The 18,271-nt window shown below is 46.8% G+C and overlaps 1 protein-coding gene and 1 long non-coding RNA gene across 3 annotated transcripts in view; one reads left to right on the forward strand and one right to left on the reverse strand.

Annotated features, from left to right (window-relative positions):
• LOC103347986 (uncharacterized) overlaps positions 1-6,161 on the forward strand; it is a 117,400-nt gene extending 111,239 nt beyond the window's left edge. For both annotated transcript variants that reach the window (XR_016236081.1, XR_016236083.1), the window contains 2 exons: positions 126-294; positions 5,660-6,161. This is a non-coding gene — a long non-coding RNA (uncharacterized LOC103347986). The remainder of the gene's footprint in view (positions 1-125; positions 295-5,659) is intronic.
• A 263-nt stretch (positions 6,162-6,424) lies between these two features.
• IL5 (interleukin 5) lies at positions 6,425-8,838 on the reverse strand. The gene is made up of 4 exons (XM_002710201.6): positions 8,561-8,838; positions 8,331-8,363; positions 6,764-6,892; positions 6,425-6,662 (listed from the first exon to the last, which is right to left on the reverse strand). The coding sequence occupies exons 1-4, from the start codon at positions 8,702-8,704 to the stop codon at positions 6,564-6,566; spliced, it is 405 nt and encodes a 134-aa protein (XP_002710247.1). The 5' UTR covers positions 8,705-8,838; the 3' UTR covers positions 6,425-6,563.
• Positions 8,839-18,271: the final 9,433 nt, after the last annotated feature.

Below are 18,271 nucleotides of genomic sequence, written 5' to 3' on the forward strand. Positions count from 1 at the left end.
GTCTTCTCTCAAGGAGAGAAAGTTCTCTTGGCTCTCGCTAACAACCACAGCACAAGCACAGAGCTACATAGATACAGGTGCAGCAACTGTGAGTGAACTACATCGAGTCCCCCTTTCTTCTGCAGGGCAAGCTTTGTGGACCTGGATTAAGCTCTTCAAACTCACTGGGTCAAGTTAGCAGGTTCCAAGAAAGCAGATCTCATGATCTAATGAGCTGACAGACAAGGTCAAAACGAAAGAAACGTGCCTCTGCCTCCTCTGACCCACCGTGCAATGAGAAGACAAGCAACAAAGGTAGACTACTATAAAGAAGTACACTCACCCTTTCTCTCTGTCTCTCTCTCTCTCACTGTCCACTCTGCCTGTCAAAAAAAAAAAAAAAAAAAAAAAGGCCGGCGCCGCGGCTCAACAGGCTAATCCTCCACCTAGTGGCGCCAGAACACCGGGTTCTAGTCCTGGTCGGGGCACCGGATTCTGTCCCGGTTGCCCCTCTTCCAGGCCAGCTCTCTGCTGTGGCCCGGGAGTGCAGTGGAGGATGGCCCAAGTGCTTGGGTCCTGCACCCCATGGGAGACCAGGAGAAGCACCTGGCTCCTGGCTTTGGATCAGCGTAGTGCGCTGGCCTCAGCGCGCCGGCCGTGGCGGCCATTGGAGGATGAACCAACGGCAAAGGAAGACCTTTCTCTCTGTCTCTCTCTCTCACTGTCCACTCTGCCTGTCCAAAAAAAAAAAAGTACACTCTGTCTGACTCCACCCTGCTCTTCTTCTTTCTCCTTCTTGCGATCTGAGGGTATCATGAAATGTACTGAGGGCCACAGACAGCTGGCTTGGCTGTGCTGGTCAGACATTGTACCTACGCCACTGAATTCTTAAGGCTATGGCACTGAGACCTCCTCAGAAATTGTGGGAGGTCTGAAACGAGAAAAATCAGGGTTTGAATCCCGGCTGTATCAAATATCAGCTGTGTGCTGTTGGCCATCAATTAAAACTCTCTGAGCTTTGATTCCACATAGAAGAAAGGAGTAACACTGGCCCTCGCTGTCTTGTGTTGAGAAGTGAGATGGTGATATAAAGGGTTCAGAGGAGCCCAAACCCATAGTTGGTAGTTTGTGCCTTCCCCTTGGCAAAGAGCTGGATCCCTGTGCGTATTCATTGAGGGTCTATCATGGTAGATGTGGGTGCTGTTCTGCAGTAGATCGGATCCTCCTCTGTCTCTGGACAGTGAGAGAATTGTACTTTTTTACTCTTGAAGTTACTGTTACCATTGTGACTTGTTCCATACAAGATGATGTCAGTAGAATTGGTTAGGAGCTGATAGGTGATCCTCCATGTCCAAGTCATTGCAAAAGGAATTGGTTGCAGGCATCGGAAGATGCAAGTGTCCTGGAACACTGAGCCAGCACACGGAGGCAGCTGCTCTGAAGGTTTGCTCAGACCCACCGTAGACTGTGCAATGAGCAAATAACCTTCTATGTGTCCTGCCTCTGGGATTCTGGGATGATCTGTTCTCGCAGCATCACCCAGACTTTGTCACGGAAGCACATGTAGCAGTGTGTAGACTGGATTAGAAACACTACAAGGCCAAAGCAAGAGCTCAGGCAGAGGAGGGTTTGAAATGATGTGGGGCGCTAAGAGGCAGCATAGGGTAGGGAAAGAATCGGAGAAGAGGCAGCATTTGAGTGCACCATGAGAGCCTGGAGAGAGGCATGAATGAAAACAGCTGAAGTTCAGGTTCAGTGGGTGGGAATACGCAGGCAAACTCAGACACACTGGTACAGAGGGAGTAGTGTGGGCAGACACAGACGTGCGGAAGCTCATGGGCCATTCCAGGAAGACAAGAGCTTGCGTTCTCAGTGGAACAGCCTCCCAATTAACATTTTCCACACAGGACGCTTCTGCCCGAAATATGCCTGTCATTACCGTGCCTTCCCACCAACGCTTACACTGGGAAAATACAATGTTTATGTCTCTCAAACCTCACAAACATTCAAACAAAGTGACAAAGGTGCCGCTGGTGAGAAAGTGTTTTGGTTCATTCTAAATACAAGTGGTGGCGTAGCAGCGCTCAGAGACTACTGTACATGCTCTTGTTGCACGGCAGGTTACACACACGAAACGAAAGCCGTATTATCTGCCAAATGATCAGGAAGTGCCGTCCTAAATATTCTATAACCTTCTTTTACTGCCATTGTTTTAAAAAGCAGATGAATATATAACGAACATTTAAAAACATTTTATATCCTAATGTGTTAGTTTGTTGCATAGTAGATATATAGAGACATATATAAAGATACAGATATTTTACTGTGTTTGATGTTTTGAGAAATTGAGAATTTTGTATCCAGATGTAATGCACTAAAAAATGTACCCATTTAAAATCATGGGGATGAGGTCCCTGGTTAATACTTTCTTGAAAATGATGCCAAGTAGGACATAGATGGACCTCAAGTGACCAGTGCAGGAGCCTGGACTTCAGAAGGTAGTGAGTTAGAAGTCTTCGTGCCCAGCAGTGCCGTGTATGGGGTGTGAGGTAGGGAAGCAGGATGGCTGAGGCTGGGCGGGAGGGAAGGGCAGCAGGCGTGGAGAGGAGCAGTCTGAGAGACATTCTTGAGGCTGCATGGTGGAGAACAGGGCTTTCCAGAGAGGTGACAGGGAGGTGGTTCTGGGATAGCAGCCCAAGTGAGACATCTCAGAGGAGGAGGGGCAAGAAAAGGACCAGCAGGAGCAGCAGCCAGGGGTTCTGCAGAATGACCCTGGCTGGCAGTGGCCTTGTTGAGGTGTTCTCATGGAAGATTCTTCCATGTTCCTCCAGAATCCGGCCTCATGGTGCTCACTGGCTCTTCTCCCTGAGCCGCAACCGTGGTGTCACTAACATAAAGTGGAAACAGATTGGGGTAAGCTTTTGCGAGTAAAAGCAGGGCTTGTGCAGGTGTTCTTACAGCCTAGGGCCTGCCGGATCCTTCTCCCCATACCCAAGGTTTGGAAGCAGCTGATATGACTCAGGCCAGTCAAGACGCCTTTGTTTCTGCAGCAAAAGGAGAGCCAGCTGGGGGATCTTGGTTTCTTCCTTTAAAAGCCTTGATTCATCTAAAAAGTTGTCTTTCTGTTGTTTGCAAAAGTCTTGACTGTTTTGGCTTCTCTGGGACCTGGTAGGTTGGTGAGGGTTCATTAGTGGGGCTTTAGATCGTAAATTCACATTAGTTACCTTAGACCCTGATCAGGAAGCAGGGGAACGGGATTTTGGGAAGAGAGAATATTTCCAAGCCAGGGAATTTTGTCTGTTTTCTGCACCGAGGGACCCTAGTCCCTCGAGCTGACCTGGAACATTCTGGAGCTCAGTCGCTGTTTGCTGAATTGAATCAGGTCAGGATTCTATCTTCTTGCAAATGGAGCTTCCCGTTTCCTGTTAGTGTCATCTCGAGCATCAGCGTGGTGCTGTGTGCACTCATCTTGCTCCCTTACTGCTCAGCTCTGCTCCTGGGGCTTGGTGTGTGCAGCTGAGGGCCTGGGCCTTGGCGGAGTCCTGACCACCATGCCTTGGGATGTCCTGCCTCAGAGGAAAACACGACTCGGTCCACAGAAGGACTTGCCTTCCCCACCCTGGGGAAATCTGTATGTGACTGTGCCGGCCCCCCTTCTATAACCAGAAACAGGGGACCGATAGCTGCACGCAGCAGAGGAGCCCGCACGGATGCAGAGCGCGAGGCACTTGCTCAGGTGGTGGCACCAGTCTCTGAGGACCTCCACTGCAGGTGCACAAGTGCGTCCACACCCAGCACAGGGCCTGTGGTACAAACACTCGTATTTATTGGATGAAGGAACAAAGGCCGTATTTTGTTACTGGGTCTCTCCTCCAGGTCTATTTCAATTTTTTAAAGAAGATTTATTTTATTTATTTGAAAGACAGAGTTAGGTCGGCGCTGTGGCTCACTAGGCTAATCCTCCACCTTGCAGCGCCGGCACACTGGGTTCTAGTCCTGGTCAGGGCGCCGGATTCTGTCCCGGTTGCCCCTCTTCCAGGCCAGCTCTCTGCTGTGGCCAGGGAGTGCAGTGGAGGACGGCCCAAGTGCTTGGGCCCTGCACTCCATGGGAGACCAGGAGAAGTACCTGGCTCCTGGCTTCGGATCAGCGCGGTGCGCCAGCTGCAGCGTGCCAGCCGCGGCAGCCATTGGAGGGTGAACCAATGGCAAAAGGAAGACCTTTCTCTCTGTCTCTCTCTCTCTCACTATCCACTCTGTCAAAAACAAACAAACAAAAACAAAAACAAAAGACAGAGTTACTGAGAGAGGTAGAGACAGAGAGAGAGGTCTTCCATCTGCTGGTTCACTCCCCGGATGATTGCAACAGACAGAGCTGCGCTGATCCAAAGCCAGGAGCCAGGAGCCAGGAGCCTCCTCTAGGACTCCCATGTGGATGCAGGGGCCCAAGGACTTGGGCCATTTTCCACTGCTATCCCAGGCCATTAGCAGAGAGCTGAATGGGAAGAGGAGTAGCTGGGACTAGAACCAGCACCCATATGGGATGCCAGCGCTTCAGGCCAGGGCTTTAACCCACTGCGCCACAGCACTGGACCCTATTTCAATTTTTTGTTAAGATGTATCTATTTATTTAAAAGTCAGAGTTACACAGAGAGAGAAGGAGAGGCAGAGACAGAGAGACAGGTCTTCCATCAACTGCTTCACTCCCCAATTGTGGCTGCAACAGCCGGAGTTGCACTGATCCAAAGCCCCAGGATCTTCTTCCAGGTCTTCCATGAGGGAACCGGGGCCCAAGGACTTGGGCCACCTTCCACTGCTTTCCCAGGCCATAGCAGAGAGCTGGATTAGAAGCGGGGCAGCCGGGACTTGAACTGGCGCCCATATGGGATGCCAGCACTGCAGGCAGTGGCTTTACCCACTATGCCACAGCGCCAGCCCATTTCAATTTTTAAAACATATTTTGGGCCAGGGCTGCGGCTCAATAGGCTAATCCTCCACCTTGCGGCGCCGGCGCACCGGATTCTAGTCCTGGTCGGGGCACCAGATTCTGTCCCGGTTGCCCCTCTTCCAGGCCAGCTCTCTGCTGTGGCCCAGGAGTGCAGTGGAGGATGGCCCAAGTCCTTGGGCCCTGCACCCACATGGGAGACCAGGAGAAGCACCTGACTCCCAGCTTTGAATCAGCACGGTGTGCTGGCCGCAGTGACCATTGTGGGGTGAACCAACGGAAAAGGAAGACCTTTCTCTCTCTCTCTCTTTCTCTCTCTTTCTCTCTCTCTCTCTCTCTCTCTCTCTCTCTCACTGTCCACTCTGCCTGTAAAAAACAAACAAACAAACATATTTTGAAGAACTTATTTTGTGCAACCTTGGAGAACTTCTCTCAAGCAGAGGAACCTACAGTTAGGTCATCAGTGGGCAGAGTGGAGTGTTGTGGCTGCTGGAACTGCTCAGAACTCTGCTGGACCCGGCCTCTGGGAGAGAAGTGCTCAGGCAGCACCTGGGGGCTCCCCCGGCTATGCCCTCCTCCCATGATGGGTGTGGACGACCTCCCCAGGTCTCAGTGCTCTGGGTCCCACACAAGAAGATTTCTGGCTTCCCCCCTGAGCCAGCACTGGGATTGATTTGTTGAGTTCTTATGGGCTGGGAAGAAGACTGGTTAAGGGTTTCTCCTCCCTCCCCTTCCCAGGACAAGTCGTAAAACTCAGGCGTGTGAGTGGAGCGAAGTCTCTGCTTGGGTCACCGCGTCCCATATCAAAACATCTGGCTACTCTGCTTCTGACTCAACCTCCTATCAGCGCACACCCCAGGAAGGTAACCCATAATGGCTCAAGGACTTGAGTCCCTGCCACCTCTGTGGAAGACCCAGATGGAGTTCTGAGCTCCTGGCTTCATCCTGGCCCAGCCCTGGCTGTTGAGGGGACGTGGGGGGTGACCCAGCAGATAGACGCAAGAGCTCAGCCTGCAGGAGCTCGAGTGCTCCCTCCACAGGTGGCTATACTCACTCAGTGGACGTGCTGACTGCCAGCATGAAACAGAGGCCAACAGCGAACGGCACCAGTTGCCTATTTTTGTTTTATTGGGGTACAACATAACATGAGATACATATTAATTTACCAAATTCTTTATTATTTCATAAATAAGTTAACAGACATTTTACAGCATGTTACATTAAATAAAAGTATATCCTATATCTGTTTTACCTGGAGCAAATTCTGGGAAAATGCTTTAATGATCATGATATCTGGAATCTGAGAGTACTTCAAACAGTTTGTGGAGAGTGGAGGTAAAAGGTAAGTTTATTTTGGTACAAAAAAAGTCGATAAAAAACAATACTATGGATTTCTTTTTTTTTTTTTTTTTTTTGAGCTATAATTAGTTCTTCCATTTTCTTTTTTCCATGAAGGTTTGAAGATACTGTTGTCTATCAGAAGTCTTTTATGCAGTGGTAGCAGTGTGCTTAAATTACTCACTTTGCTCCTGAAAATTAATTGCACTGAAAATTAAGGTCCCCACCCTTGAATGGCTTCCACTTTTGTTACATTAAAATGTTTTCCTCTTCCGAAATCCATGGCTACAATAAGCCAGTAGCCTCAGCTTTCCATCGTCCACTCAGTGTTTATCACACCAAGGAACTCCTGCAGGTAGTCTAGGAAGTGCTTAACTCCCCGCCTTTCTTCACCACACTTTTTCTGTGAAAAGAACAGACAATAGGATTGTAGGGAGCTGTCAGTTCCTGTGGGAATGGGCACTGCCATACGGGTACGGTTGCTGCTGGATGTTTGTCACTTACTTTTTGTAGGTCAATGTATTTTTTTATTAAATACAAGTTTTGGAACAGATTGTCCATAGCCTCCCCTTGCACAATCTGAGCCTTCAGTGTGTCTACACCTCGAAAGGTTTCTTCGATGCATAGGTGATGCTAAATGAGAGGATTGTAAGAGGCAAATGATCAGAACTGGGTGTAAAATCAAGGTCCCTCAGCCATCCCAAGACATATACATTACAAAGCATCGCTTTTCACATGAGTGTGTACAAGGGTCCTTCCAAAAGTTTGGGGAAAATGGAATTAAAGGGAAGTATACTTTGGTGGAAAAAAGCTTTGAAATTCTTTAACTTTGTCATAGTATGCATTTTCCTTGAACTTTTTGAAGATTCCTCATATATGTGGATTTACAGATTTTTTTTTTGCACCAATGTAAACTTATCTTTTAGTTTATTTTCTATAAAATTTTTGAAGTACCTTTGTGCAATTTTAATTTTTCTGTTAAAAACATAGGAAGGAATTTAGTCCAGATAGTTAGGCTTGTTTTGTGGGTTTTTAAGTTCCCATCTTCAAAGAGCATTTCACTATTCCTTTTCTGAGTGGAAAATTATCTTATACCAAGATAACAATTCAAAAGGCTGTTGAAGTTTATGTAACTACAGAGAAGTATTATGAATGATACTAAGTCACTACTTAACAAGAAGTAAAATATTTAGTGGTGTAATACAACTATATTTTTTTAGAATTAAAAGATAAATTTATTTTGTCACAAAGGATTTTTAAAAATAGCAGATTTTGTGTATTTCTTAAATAAAACTCTTAGAAAATAGCCATAATTGCCTTTCCTCTCCCTCAAACCCCCTCCTTCTTTCCTTTCTTTTTTCTTTAATTTTTGCAGTCACATACATTTTGTGTGTCGTATACACACAAAGTTTTAAGAGCATAATGATACTTTCCACCATGCCCTCCCTTGCTCATGGCCATCCTCCTCCCTCCTGCTTTTCTTATTTTTCTTTTAATTTTTGCAGTGTCACACTTTGGATTTTCTTTGTAATCACAAGTTTAATCATCTACTACATAAAAAATTCAGCAAGTGCAATTATATTTCTGATTGATTCTCACCAGTGTTTTCTCTTACAGTTCTAGCTGGCAATTTTATTCTATTTAGACAAAAAAATCATACATTTTTTACACTGTAGTGTGACTATGACATAATTCAGATGTATACAATACCATTATTAGTCATAACCATTAAAAATGTAGAAAACATTAATACAGGCATTTGTTGTATATTTTAATGTCTACTTATCATGGTTCCAAATTATAACCCTAAGTTACTAATACTTTAAGAAAGATATCAGAGTGATATTCCCCCAGTGTGGAATTCTTCTGAAGAGAATCTCTGACATGAGCTCCTTAGGATGGAGAACTGACAGCATGTTTAAGGGATTCTAATTGTTTGAAAGCCATTCCTAACATTTATAAGTACATACATTCGTATCTGCCAGTATGTAAACAAAATAAAGGAAATGGTTCTAATGACAATTAAGGATTTACGGTTTAAGATAAAGATATGAACTGTATTATAACTTACATTTTTATGGACCGGAACAGGAATCATCAAAGTCTGAAAAGGAAAGAAACTATAATCATATTCAAAACACTCATAACTTGAATGTCTTACTTGCTAGTGATGTGGTTGTCATCTGTGTATTCTTACATACTCATAATTTCGCTGCCTATAACATCTTTAGACACAGTAAGTGAACTACAATAAAGATTATTTAAGCATTTTAAAGGTTGTAGAAATTTTTTAAAAATTACCTCATTGCCTATCAGCAGACTCTGGTAAGTTGAGAGCAGTGTCAGGGTCTCTTTCACCACTGTGCTCATGCGGATTTCTGTGGCCATGGCACAAACATAGGCAGCTCCAAGAGCCAGCAAGGTCCAGTGCAGAAGCATTCTCATGGCTCTGCAATGTGCAGTGTTTGCCTTCGACGAAGAAAGTGCATTGTACAAGATTGTGTCCTCCTCCAATTTATTCTCTCTCTTTGAGGAAATGAATAATTTCTAGCAATCAGATAGAGAATGCCAAATAATCACATACAGTGAAACTAAACTTTTCCAAGGGCTTGTATTGTAAAGAATACATTGACCTTGATGTTTTAATAAAAAGAAAAATCTCTACTTACCCCCTTTGAAAACATTGTCTATTATAAAAGAAAATCTGCTTTTAAAAAAAGATTTTTATTTATTTATTTGAGAAGTAGTGTTACAAATAGAGAGGGAGAAACAGAGAGAGAGTTCTTCCATCTGCTAGTTCACTTCCCAAATGGCTGCAATGGCCGGAGCCAAGCTGATCCCGAGCCAGGAGCCAGGAGCCAGGAACTTCCTCCGGGTCCCTCATGTGGGTACAGGGGCCCAAACACTTGGTCCATCCTCCACTGCTTTTCCAGGCCATTAACAGAGAGCTAGATTGGAAGCAGAGCAGCCAGGACTTGAACCACTGCCCACACGGGATGCCTGCACCACAGGCAGAGGCTTAGCCTACTGTGCCACAGCGCTGGCCCCTAAAAGAAAATCTCTGATAACATCATCGCTGTTCATTTGCTTTGCTAAAAATCAAAAGGTCCAATTTCCTCTTAAAAGATGTATGTAGGCTGGCGCTGCGGCTCAATAAGCTAATCCTCCGCCTTGCAGCGCCAGCACACCGGGTTCTAGTCCCGGTCGGGGCACCGGATTCTGTCCCAGTTGCCCCTCTTCCAGGCCAGCTCTCTGCTGTGGCCTGGAGTGCAGTGGAGGATGGCCCAAGTCCTTGGGGCCCTGCACCCCATAGGAGACCAGGAGAAGCACCTGGCTCCTGCCTTCGGATCAGCGTGGTGCGCTTGCCGCAGCGTGCCAGCTGCAGCGGCCATTGGAGGGTGAACCAACGGCAAAGGGAAGACCCTTCTCTCTGACTCTCTCTCTCTGTCCACTCTGCCTGTCAAAAAAAAAAAAAAAAAAAAAGATGTATGTAAAAAGAAGTAAAGCGTAAACCGCTAAACAGAGTTTTATGCTAAAATTTATAAATATTGGGAATGTTTTCTCAGGTTGGGTAAATTCTGCCACAGTGGCAGTTAAATTGATCTGTCTTGAAATAACTTTAAAATACTGGTGAGAAGATAGTGATTAAAACAGAGACCACCAAAAGTTGGCAGGGTCAAGTTCAATGTTGATGAGGACACTTTCTGTTCCCATTGACCAAAAGCCTAACCCAAACTGCCTGAAGATAAATGAGGATTTCATTGGCTGATGGAACCGAACAGTCCAGGCCAGGGGGCTCCTTTCTATGTGGCCGGCTTTGGAGACTCCTCCTTGGCTTCTGTGGGGAGCAACTGGGAGCAACTCGGACTAGACTAAGTTACTGGAATTAAGACTTATTCTATGCATCTGCTCTCCCACAATATGGTGCTGGGAGAGGAGAAAACAGCTTCTACGCAGCTGCCTCTTGCCAACTTGAGTGATGACCTCCAGGAGCTGATCCTGCTCCTGATTGGAGGAGAGCAGCGTACTCGGCGTCTGGGTAGCAGAGTTGGGATTGGTGGAAGAGGACTATAAAGGAGGAGAGAGACAACATGCACCGGGAACATCTATCTGAAGGAACACCTGAGGAACATCTGAGCAGCCCCCGAGAGAGCCGGCCGGCGGTGTGTCGCTCCCCCGCGGAAGTGGGGAATGTGGCAGGGGGAACCGCCCTTCCACGGAGGTGGAGGGATGGTAGCCAACCCGGGAAGAACCAGCAGTAAACCCGGGGAGGGCCGAGCAGACAAAAGAACAGCGCAGGGTCCTGTGTCGTTCCTCCACGAAGACGGGGAGCGACAGCTTCCTTCTCAGGCAGCTCTCCCACTGTGGTCGCAAGATGATGTCCAAACTCCTCACTCTATATGTGTCCTGTTCACGAGCAGCAGGAAAACGCAAGTTGCACTTTTCTGACTGTTCAATCAGAAGTCCTAGAATCCAGTCTGTCTGTGACAAGGGTCACATGGTCACCCAGAGCCAGGAGTAAGGGATATATGGTATACTGACTGGTTCTCCCTCGTGCCAGAGGTGGACTTCAGCCCACCTAAATCACACAGCTAAGGAATTTGGGGTCCCAAATAGCTCTACGAGGGTCCCAGGTGCAACTAATGAGTATCTGTCACAAAGCATAACACAAGGGTATGGCCTCTGCCAACACAGGGTGGAGTGTCCTTTCCTGCCCTGGGTGGGCCGTGTATGAACACACAGCTGGGAGACTCAGCCTTTGCTCTTCAGGCCTAGAGCTGTAATTCCAGGAAGGAGCCCTTGAGGCCGCTTCTAGCCCACACACTTCTTCTTCCCTGGCCTGATTATACACCATAGGGGTATTAATTGTTGTTAATTTATTTGTTTTTAAAGACATGCATTTTATTATCTTTCTCTATTTTCACTTTACTTGAAAGGCAGAGAAAAAGAGATCTTCCATCTGCTGATGCATTCCCCAAATGTTCACAACAACCAAGACTGGGCCAGGATGAATCCAGGAGCCTAGAACCCTATCCAGGTTTCCCACGTTGATGGCAGAGACCCGAGTACTTGAGCCATTATCTGCTGCCTCCCAGGGAGAGTGTTAGTAGGAAGTTGGAACCAGAGACTTCATTATGGAGTGCAGGCATCCCAAACAGTGTCTTTTTTTTTTTTTTTTTAAGATTTATTTATTTATTTGAAAGAGCTACACAGAGAGAGAGGTCTTCTATCCGGTGGTTCATTCCCCAGTTGGCCGCAACGGCCAGAGCTGCACCGAACCAAAGGCAGGAGCCAGGAGCTTCTTCCAGGTCTCCCACGCAGGTGCAAGGGCCCAAGGACTTGGGCCATCTTCTACTGCTTTCCCAGGCCATATCAGAGAGCTGGATCAAAATTGGAGAGACCGGAACTAGAACCAGTGCCCATATGGGATGCCAGCGCTTCAGGCCAGGGCGCTAACCCACTGCGCCAGAGCGCTGGCCCTTCAAACAGTGTCTTAATCACTGCACCAAACACCCTTCTCTAGCCTATTGTGTGTATGTGTGTTTGAAGATTTATTTTATTTGAAAGGTAGCGTTACAGAGAGAGAGGGAGAAAGACAGATCTTCCATCTGTTGATTCACTCCCCCAAATGGCCGCAACCATCAAGGCTGGGCAGGCCGAAACCAGAAGCCAGGAGCTTCATCTGAGTCTCCCACGTGAATGCAGGGGCCCCAGCCTTTGGTCCATCTTCTGTTGGTTTCCCAGGCACATTAGCAGGGAGCTGGATCAAAAGTGAAGCAGCCATAATTCCAACGGGCACCCATATAGGATGCTGGCGTTGGCAGGTGGAGGCACTACCTGCTACACCACAATGCTGGCCCCCGGACCTATTATTTTAACAAGAGTTTCATTGGGCATCCTGAAGTGGTTCTGTCTTAGTGACTTGGAAGCCATCTTGAGCCTCGAGGACAAATGGAAGCAAACACAAATTGTTACACAGCGCCTTTTCCAAAGCTGTTGATGTGGTTCTGGCTGAGAAGCAGAGGCAGCCGCAGGGCAGACACGCCTTTCGCAAGCACATTGCCGCAGCTCTACACTGGCAGGGAGAAAGGGGTGAGGGATTTCAGCAGCGGCCTTCCTGGAATACCACATTTGGTTTTGTCTGTCTAAAGTTTTAGGGCCTTGATGGGATGTATCTGACCTGAACACTCGAGAGATGTTCTTGGGATTGCAGGAGAGATCTTGGCTCATTTCAGCAAATGCGTTAGGAGCCAGGTAGGAATGACCATGGGCCAGGATCAAGGGGCCTGCTCTCCCCAGAGCCTATGCGAGGGTCCCCTGTGGTTCCCTTCTGACACTTTGGTGCTGCACTGAGAAAATATGGGCTTAGACAAAAGTTTCAGAGGAATCACCAAACAGCTTGTTATTTTAGTACCTTATATATGCAAAGTGCTGAGTGTTTAAATTCTGCTCTGGGATTTCCCAGGCAGTCTAAGTGATAGTGGATTGAGATAGCACTGCACTAGCCTTCAGAGAGCAGCAGGAAACTCGCCAGCCATCTACTGTTCTGTTGGCTGTGAAAAGGAGAGAGACGGGTAGGGGATAGCACACCGCTAGACTACAGGGTGTGGCAGGTGCCACGCTGCTCCCACTGAGCGTTGCCGTGCAGTTTGGGCTTGTAGTGCCCAAAGAAGACCCAAATCCTGGTTTTTCTGTGCAACCTCCTCAGTTTCAGATGGTGATGACTGCCTAGGGTGACGTGGTACAACCTCTGGTTTACAGCATAACTGTGGGTTCCTAGGGGAGGGCTAGTTACAAAAAAGAATAGTTCCTACCCAGTTGTGTTTAACGTTTTTAAAATTGTGGTTAAATATACATGCCGACATTTACCAAAGTGACCATCTCCAGGTGTACATTTCAGTGGTGTTAAGTACACTCAACATCATCTGACAAACATCCAGAACTATTTCATGTTGAAAAACTGAAATCTTTAACTATTAAGCAACTCTCAACATCTAGCAACCACCATTCTACTTTTGCTCTTTATTGCTACTCTATTTCTTAGAATCATAGAGTATTGATCTTTTTATGACTGGCTTAATTCATTTAACATGTCTGTTCTCAGGGTTCATCCGTATTACAGAATAGGTCAAAAGTTCCTTCCTTCTTTGTCAAAGCTAAATAATATTCCACTGTATGTATACACTAGACTTGCTCAACAAATGTCTCCATTCGTTGAGAGAGATTTATGTTTCTTTCATTTTGGGCTATTGTGAATAAAGCTGCTATGAACATGGGTGCACACAATTATTTTTCTTATGAAGTTGTAGTATCGTTAACTTTACCTCTAGGACTCTGATCTCCCCAAGCCAATTGCAAACTTAGAGTACGGATTATAAAATAATATGTCTGAAAGAGCTTTATGAATGTAGAATTCTAAACAGAAGTCACTGACTTCAATATCCTGTGCAGATGGTCTCTAAATAATCCATGTTGATACTTTACTCTCAAGATGGTGCCCAGTCCCTCTTTCCTTCATGTGGGCTGCTTGGGGTGACTTCATTTTAAACACTATGTAGAAAGAGAAGAATAAAAAGAAACTTTACAGTGGAGAAATCAAGTAAGTACTGCCTCAGCCAAAGTAGGTCGACGCTGCCAGTGGTGAGCCCCGTTCAGAGCGTGCCCCTTTGATATGGTGTGGTGAGCGTGGTACATTTCCTCTGGTCTTCCTCTCCATAATCTGTAACCCCTGTCTGAGCAGGATGAGAACACGGAACATGCCCAGAACTCCTCGAAACCATTGTATTGGCCCATTTTCTGTTAACATAACAAAATACTCGAGGCTGGACACTGTATCTAATAATGAAGTTTATTAGCCAGGAGTTTTGGAAAGTCAAGAGCACGGCCCTGACTTTGGGGCAGTATCACAGGGCTGAGGACGGCGGGTAATGAGAATGAGCGCCCGCCGGGAGAGCACACAGAGAGGCAGGAAGTCCAGCCGAGAAGCGGCTACCCGTGCTTCTTTGTAGCAGGCCACTCTTGTAGGAACTGACTCAGCTCCTGAGAGGCTTAAATCTTTTCTGAGGGTCCTGTTCCAGTGACTGAACCCCTTTCCACCTAGCCCCTCTTTTTTTAAGATTTATTTTATTTATATGAAAGACAGAGTTACAGAGAGAGGGAGAGGCAGAGAGAGGTCTTCCATCCGCTGGTTCACTCCCCAGCTGGCCACAATGGCTGCAGCTGTGCCAATCCGAAGCCAGGAGCCAGGAGCTTCTTCCAGGTTTCCCACATGGGTACAGGTGCCCAAGGACTTGGGCCGTCTTCTACTGCTTTCCCAGGCCATAGTAGAGAGCTGGATTGGAAGAGGGACAGCTGGGACTTGAACCAGTGCCCATATGGGGCCCACAGCGCTGGCCCCCTAGCCCCTCTTCTTAAAGGTCCTCCCAGATCTTACGGTGTCACGGTGGGGACCAAGATGCCAGCACACGAACCCTGAGGGGACACACTCTAGCCAAATCCAAACCGTAGCAGTCATCCAAAATAAGCCAAGTCTGAGTCAGGGACTTCTGAGCAAGTCACTGCCTTGAGGAGCCTAGGAGACACAGTGACTAAATGGAATGTGGTATGCCAGAGGGGATCCAGGAACAACAACAGTGCTGTCAGTAAAACTGAGAAATAAGAAACAGTTGAGTTTGGTAATGCTGAGTCCTTAGTTATGATGGCTACACCATGATAATGTTAACAATAATGCAGGGGACCAGCTTCTATGTCAATCTAGAATTAAAAGTCCATAAAAGTCCATTAAAGTCCATTAAAGGGCCTGGCACTGTGGTGTAGTGGGTAAAGCCTCCACCTGCAGTCCTGGCATCCCATATGCCCGCCATCCTGGCTGCTCCGCTTCCAATCCAGCTCTCTACTATGGCCTGGGAAAGCAGTAGAAGATGGACCAAGTGCTTGGGCCCCCGCACCCACGTGGAAGACTCGGAAGAAGCTCCTGGCTCCTGGATTCGGATAGGCAAACTCTGGCCGTTGTAGTAAATTGGGGAGTGAACCAGCAAATGGAAGACTCTCTCTCTCTCTCTCTCTCTGCCTCTCCTTTCTGTGTGTAACTCTTTCAAATAAATAAATAAATCTTTAAAAATATTTATATATAAGGCTGTGACAAAAAGTTCATGGTTATGGAATTAGAAGATCATTTTATTTTGCTGCAAAAATTTTGAAGTCTGCATGGTTTTTTCATAACATGGTTTCCCACTTGCTCTCTGAGGACTGCTCGTAACACTGCAAGTTCAGGAGTTAATGATTGTTTTTGCGACTTCATTAAAAACACTTTGCATCTCACGAAGGCAGGAATGTCGTGCACGTAGGACCTTTCTACTTCGTCACTAGACTGTGAGCTCCTTGAGAATTAATTTTTTTTGTTTGTTTGTTTTTTTGACAGGCAGAGTGGACAGTGAGAGAGAGAGACAGAGAGAAAGGTCTTCCTTTACCATTGGTTCACCCCCCAGTGGCCGCTGCGGCCAGCGTGCTGTGGCCGGCGCACCACTCTGATCTGAAGCCCAGAGCCAGGTGCTTCCTCCTGGTCTCCCATGTGGGTGCAGGGCCCAAGCACTTGGGCCATCCTCCACTGCACTCCCGGGCCACAGCAGAGAGCTGGACTGGAAGAGGAGCAACCAGGACAGAATCTGGCGCCCCGACCGGGACTAGAACCCAGGGTGCCGGCGCCACAGGCGGAGGATTAGCTTAGTGAGCCGAGGCGCTGGTGGAGAATTAAGTTTTAATGTAACTGATCTCTAGCCTCAAGGACTAGCATATTGTAGGTACTCAAATGAATAAGCAGGTACTTGGTTGTAGCTGTTGAATAAGTTAACATGAAGGCTGTGGAAACTCCAATCGATTTCCTGTTCTTGGGAGCCTGACGTAATGGAAACAAGTTTGGCGAAAAAAAAAAAAAAGCTTCATAAGGTGCAGCTATATGCCAAGCCAACGTGAACTACCATGACAGGGAAAAAAGCCAGGTCACTTTAGGGGAACAGAAGGAAATTAGAAATCAACTTCAAAGAATTATTGGTGGTCATATAATTTAGGAAAAAGACTTTGAGTAATGTTCAACAAATTATCTCAGTGGGTAGCTTCCATCCTTTTGCCTGAAAACTTTTATCTTCTTAGTGAGTTAGAACTGGCAACATGTTTCTACAAACTGATAACTGTGGTTTTTACTAACTGGGTTATGTTAGGTCAAATGACTTTTCCATGAAATGATTCTAATCGATTAATGAGGAATAATACCCCAAATTTTTCATGTTGACTAAGTGTAAATTGATAGCATCTCTTTCTTTTCATGAGTATTCTACCCTCCATCCTTTCAATCCTCAACTATATGTTTAGTGTCATTGTTATTGAGTAGATAAAATTATAGAAAAATAGACATCAAGCTTCTTCCTCTTAGCATAGCAACTGTTGGTTCGATGACTTCTGGCAGCCTTCATTAATGCACTGACAATCTTACAGTGTTGTGCTCACTACATACAATTGTATTCAGCTTCTTTGTCTATTACTATTTCTATTTAACATTTCTGCCTGGCTTTTCCATTTGCATTCAAGGTTACCTGCTGTTAGATGAAACTGAAGTAGCACAGTTTACTTCATGTCTCAACCTGTAGGCATTGGTGTTGTTGCTGGCAGTCTCCAACTTTAAATAACGCTACTAGAAACCTCTTTGTAGAAGTTTTCAAAAATCGTTATTATTTTTTGGCATTAAGTGATGAAGTTTATTAAATTTACTTGAACATAACCCTGTTTAAAATACGAGTGAATAGGAACAGTCTGAGAATGGAATTTGGAAAAGGAGATTCAGTTAACGCAGAATTAGGTAAATATGATTGAGCATTGCGTCCTGACTGGCCCGGATGACGATTATGGGAGCCCCAGGGAGACTCAAGTTCCTTTGCTTGGATGCCCAGTCTGTTCCGGAAGTGCTGTGTTCCCAACGGTGCTCACTCACACTAATTCTCCATGGTCTTGCCCTTCCTCAGAGCTGCCTCCCCATCTCGGGATCACCTCCATTCCACGTCTTGCTTAGAATCACCTGGTGTCCCATGTGCTGACCAGCAGTTTCCCAGCACCTAATCCGTCACCTTCTGTCACATACAGAAGGGTAGCCCTTCCTGTTCCATTTGAATGTCTCCCAAAGGTCAAAGGTCAAATTCCCTCTTAAGGTACTGATGGCTGTCACTCCCCCTTTTCATGGAGGAACGACACTAAACCCTGCCTAGGCTTCATATCCGAGTCACGGCACCATTATATCGCTCCCCCTCTTCGTGGAGGAACGACACAGGACCCTGCGCTGTTCTTTCGTCTGCTCGGCCCTCCCCGGGTTTGCTGCTGGTTCTTCCCGGGTTGGCTACTATCCCTTCCACCTCCGTGGAAGGGCAGTTCCCCCTGGCTACATTCCCCACTTCCGCGGGGGAGCGGCACACCGCCGGCCGGCTCTCTCGGGGGCTGCTCAGGTGTTCCTTCAGATAGATGTTCCTGGTGCATGTTGTCTCTCTCCTCCTTTATAGTCCTCTTCCACCAATCCCAACTCTGCTACCCACACGCCGAGTACGCTGCTCTCCTCCAATCAGGAGCAGGATCAGCTCCTGCAGGTCATCACTCAAGTTGGCGAGAGGCAGCTGCGTAGAAGTTGTTACTCCCTTCTCAGCGCCATATTGTGGGAGAGCAGATGCATAGAATAAGTCTTAATTCCAGTAACAGTCTAGTCCGAGTTGCTCCCCACAATGGCCTTTGTTCATATCTGGCTCACTAAGCTGCTTCTCTAAACCCTCATTAGCCAGCTCCAAGTTTCCCGGCAGCATGGTTTTGCCCAGATGTTTCTAGCACCAGGAATACCTTTCACCCCTGCATCCCAAAGGTATGACTGAGTACTGTCTTGGATCACAGAGGAAGTCCGGGCTCCTTTCTTTCCACATCCACTTGGCTCTTGTGCTGCTCATCATTTGAACCACATCCCGAGCTCCAGGAGAGCAAGAA

Source organism: Oryctolagus cuniculus, chromosome 6 (assembly GCF_051225735.1).
Source record: "Oryctolagus cuniculus isolate XC-2025 breed Fujian yellow rabbit chromosome 6, ASM5122573v1, whole genome shotgun sequence".
NCBI lineage: Eukaryota > Metazoa > Chordata > Mammalia > Lagomorpha > Leporidae > Oryctolagus > Oryctolagus cuniculus.

Coding starts and splice junctions, on each gene's coding strand:
- IL5 (XM_002710201.6), bottom strand. CDS start 8,704: ATGAGAATGCTTCTGCACTGGACCTTGCTGGCTCTTGGAGCTGCCTAT. Junction 6,893..8,330: donor CTGTTCCGGTCCATAAAAAT/GTAAGTTATAAT, acceptor CCTCTCATTTAG/CATCACCTATGCATCGAAGA. Junction 6,663..6,763: donor AATACATTGACCTACAAAAA/GTAAGTGACAAA, acceptor TTCTTTTCACAG/AAAAAGTGTGGTGAAGAAAG.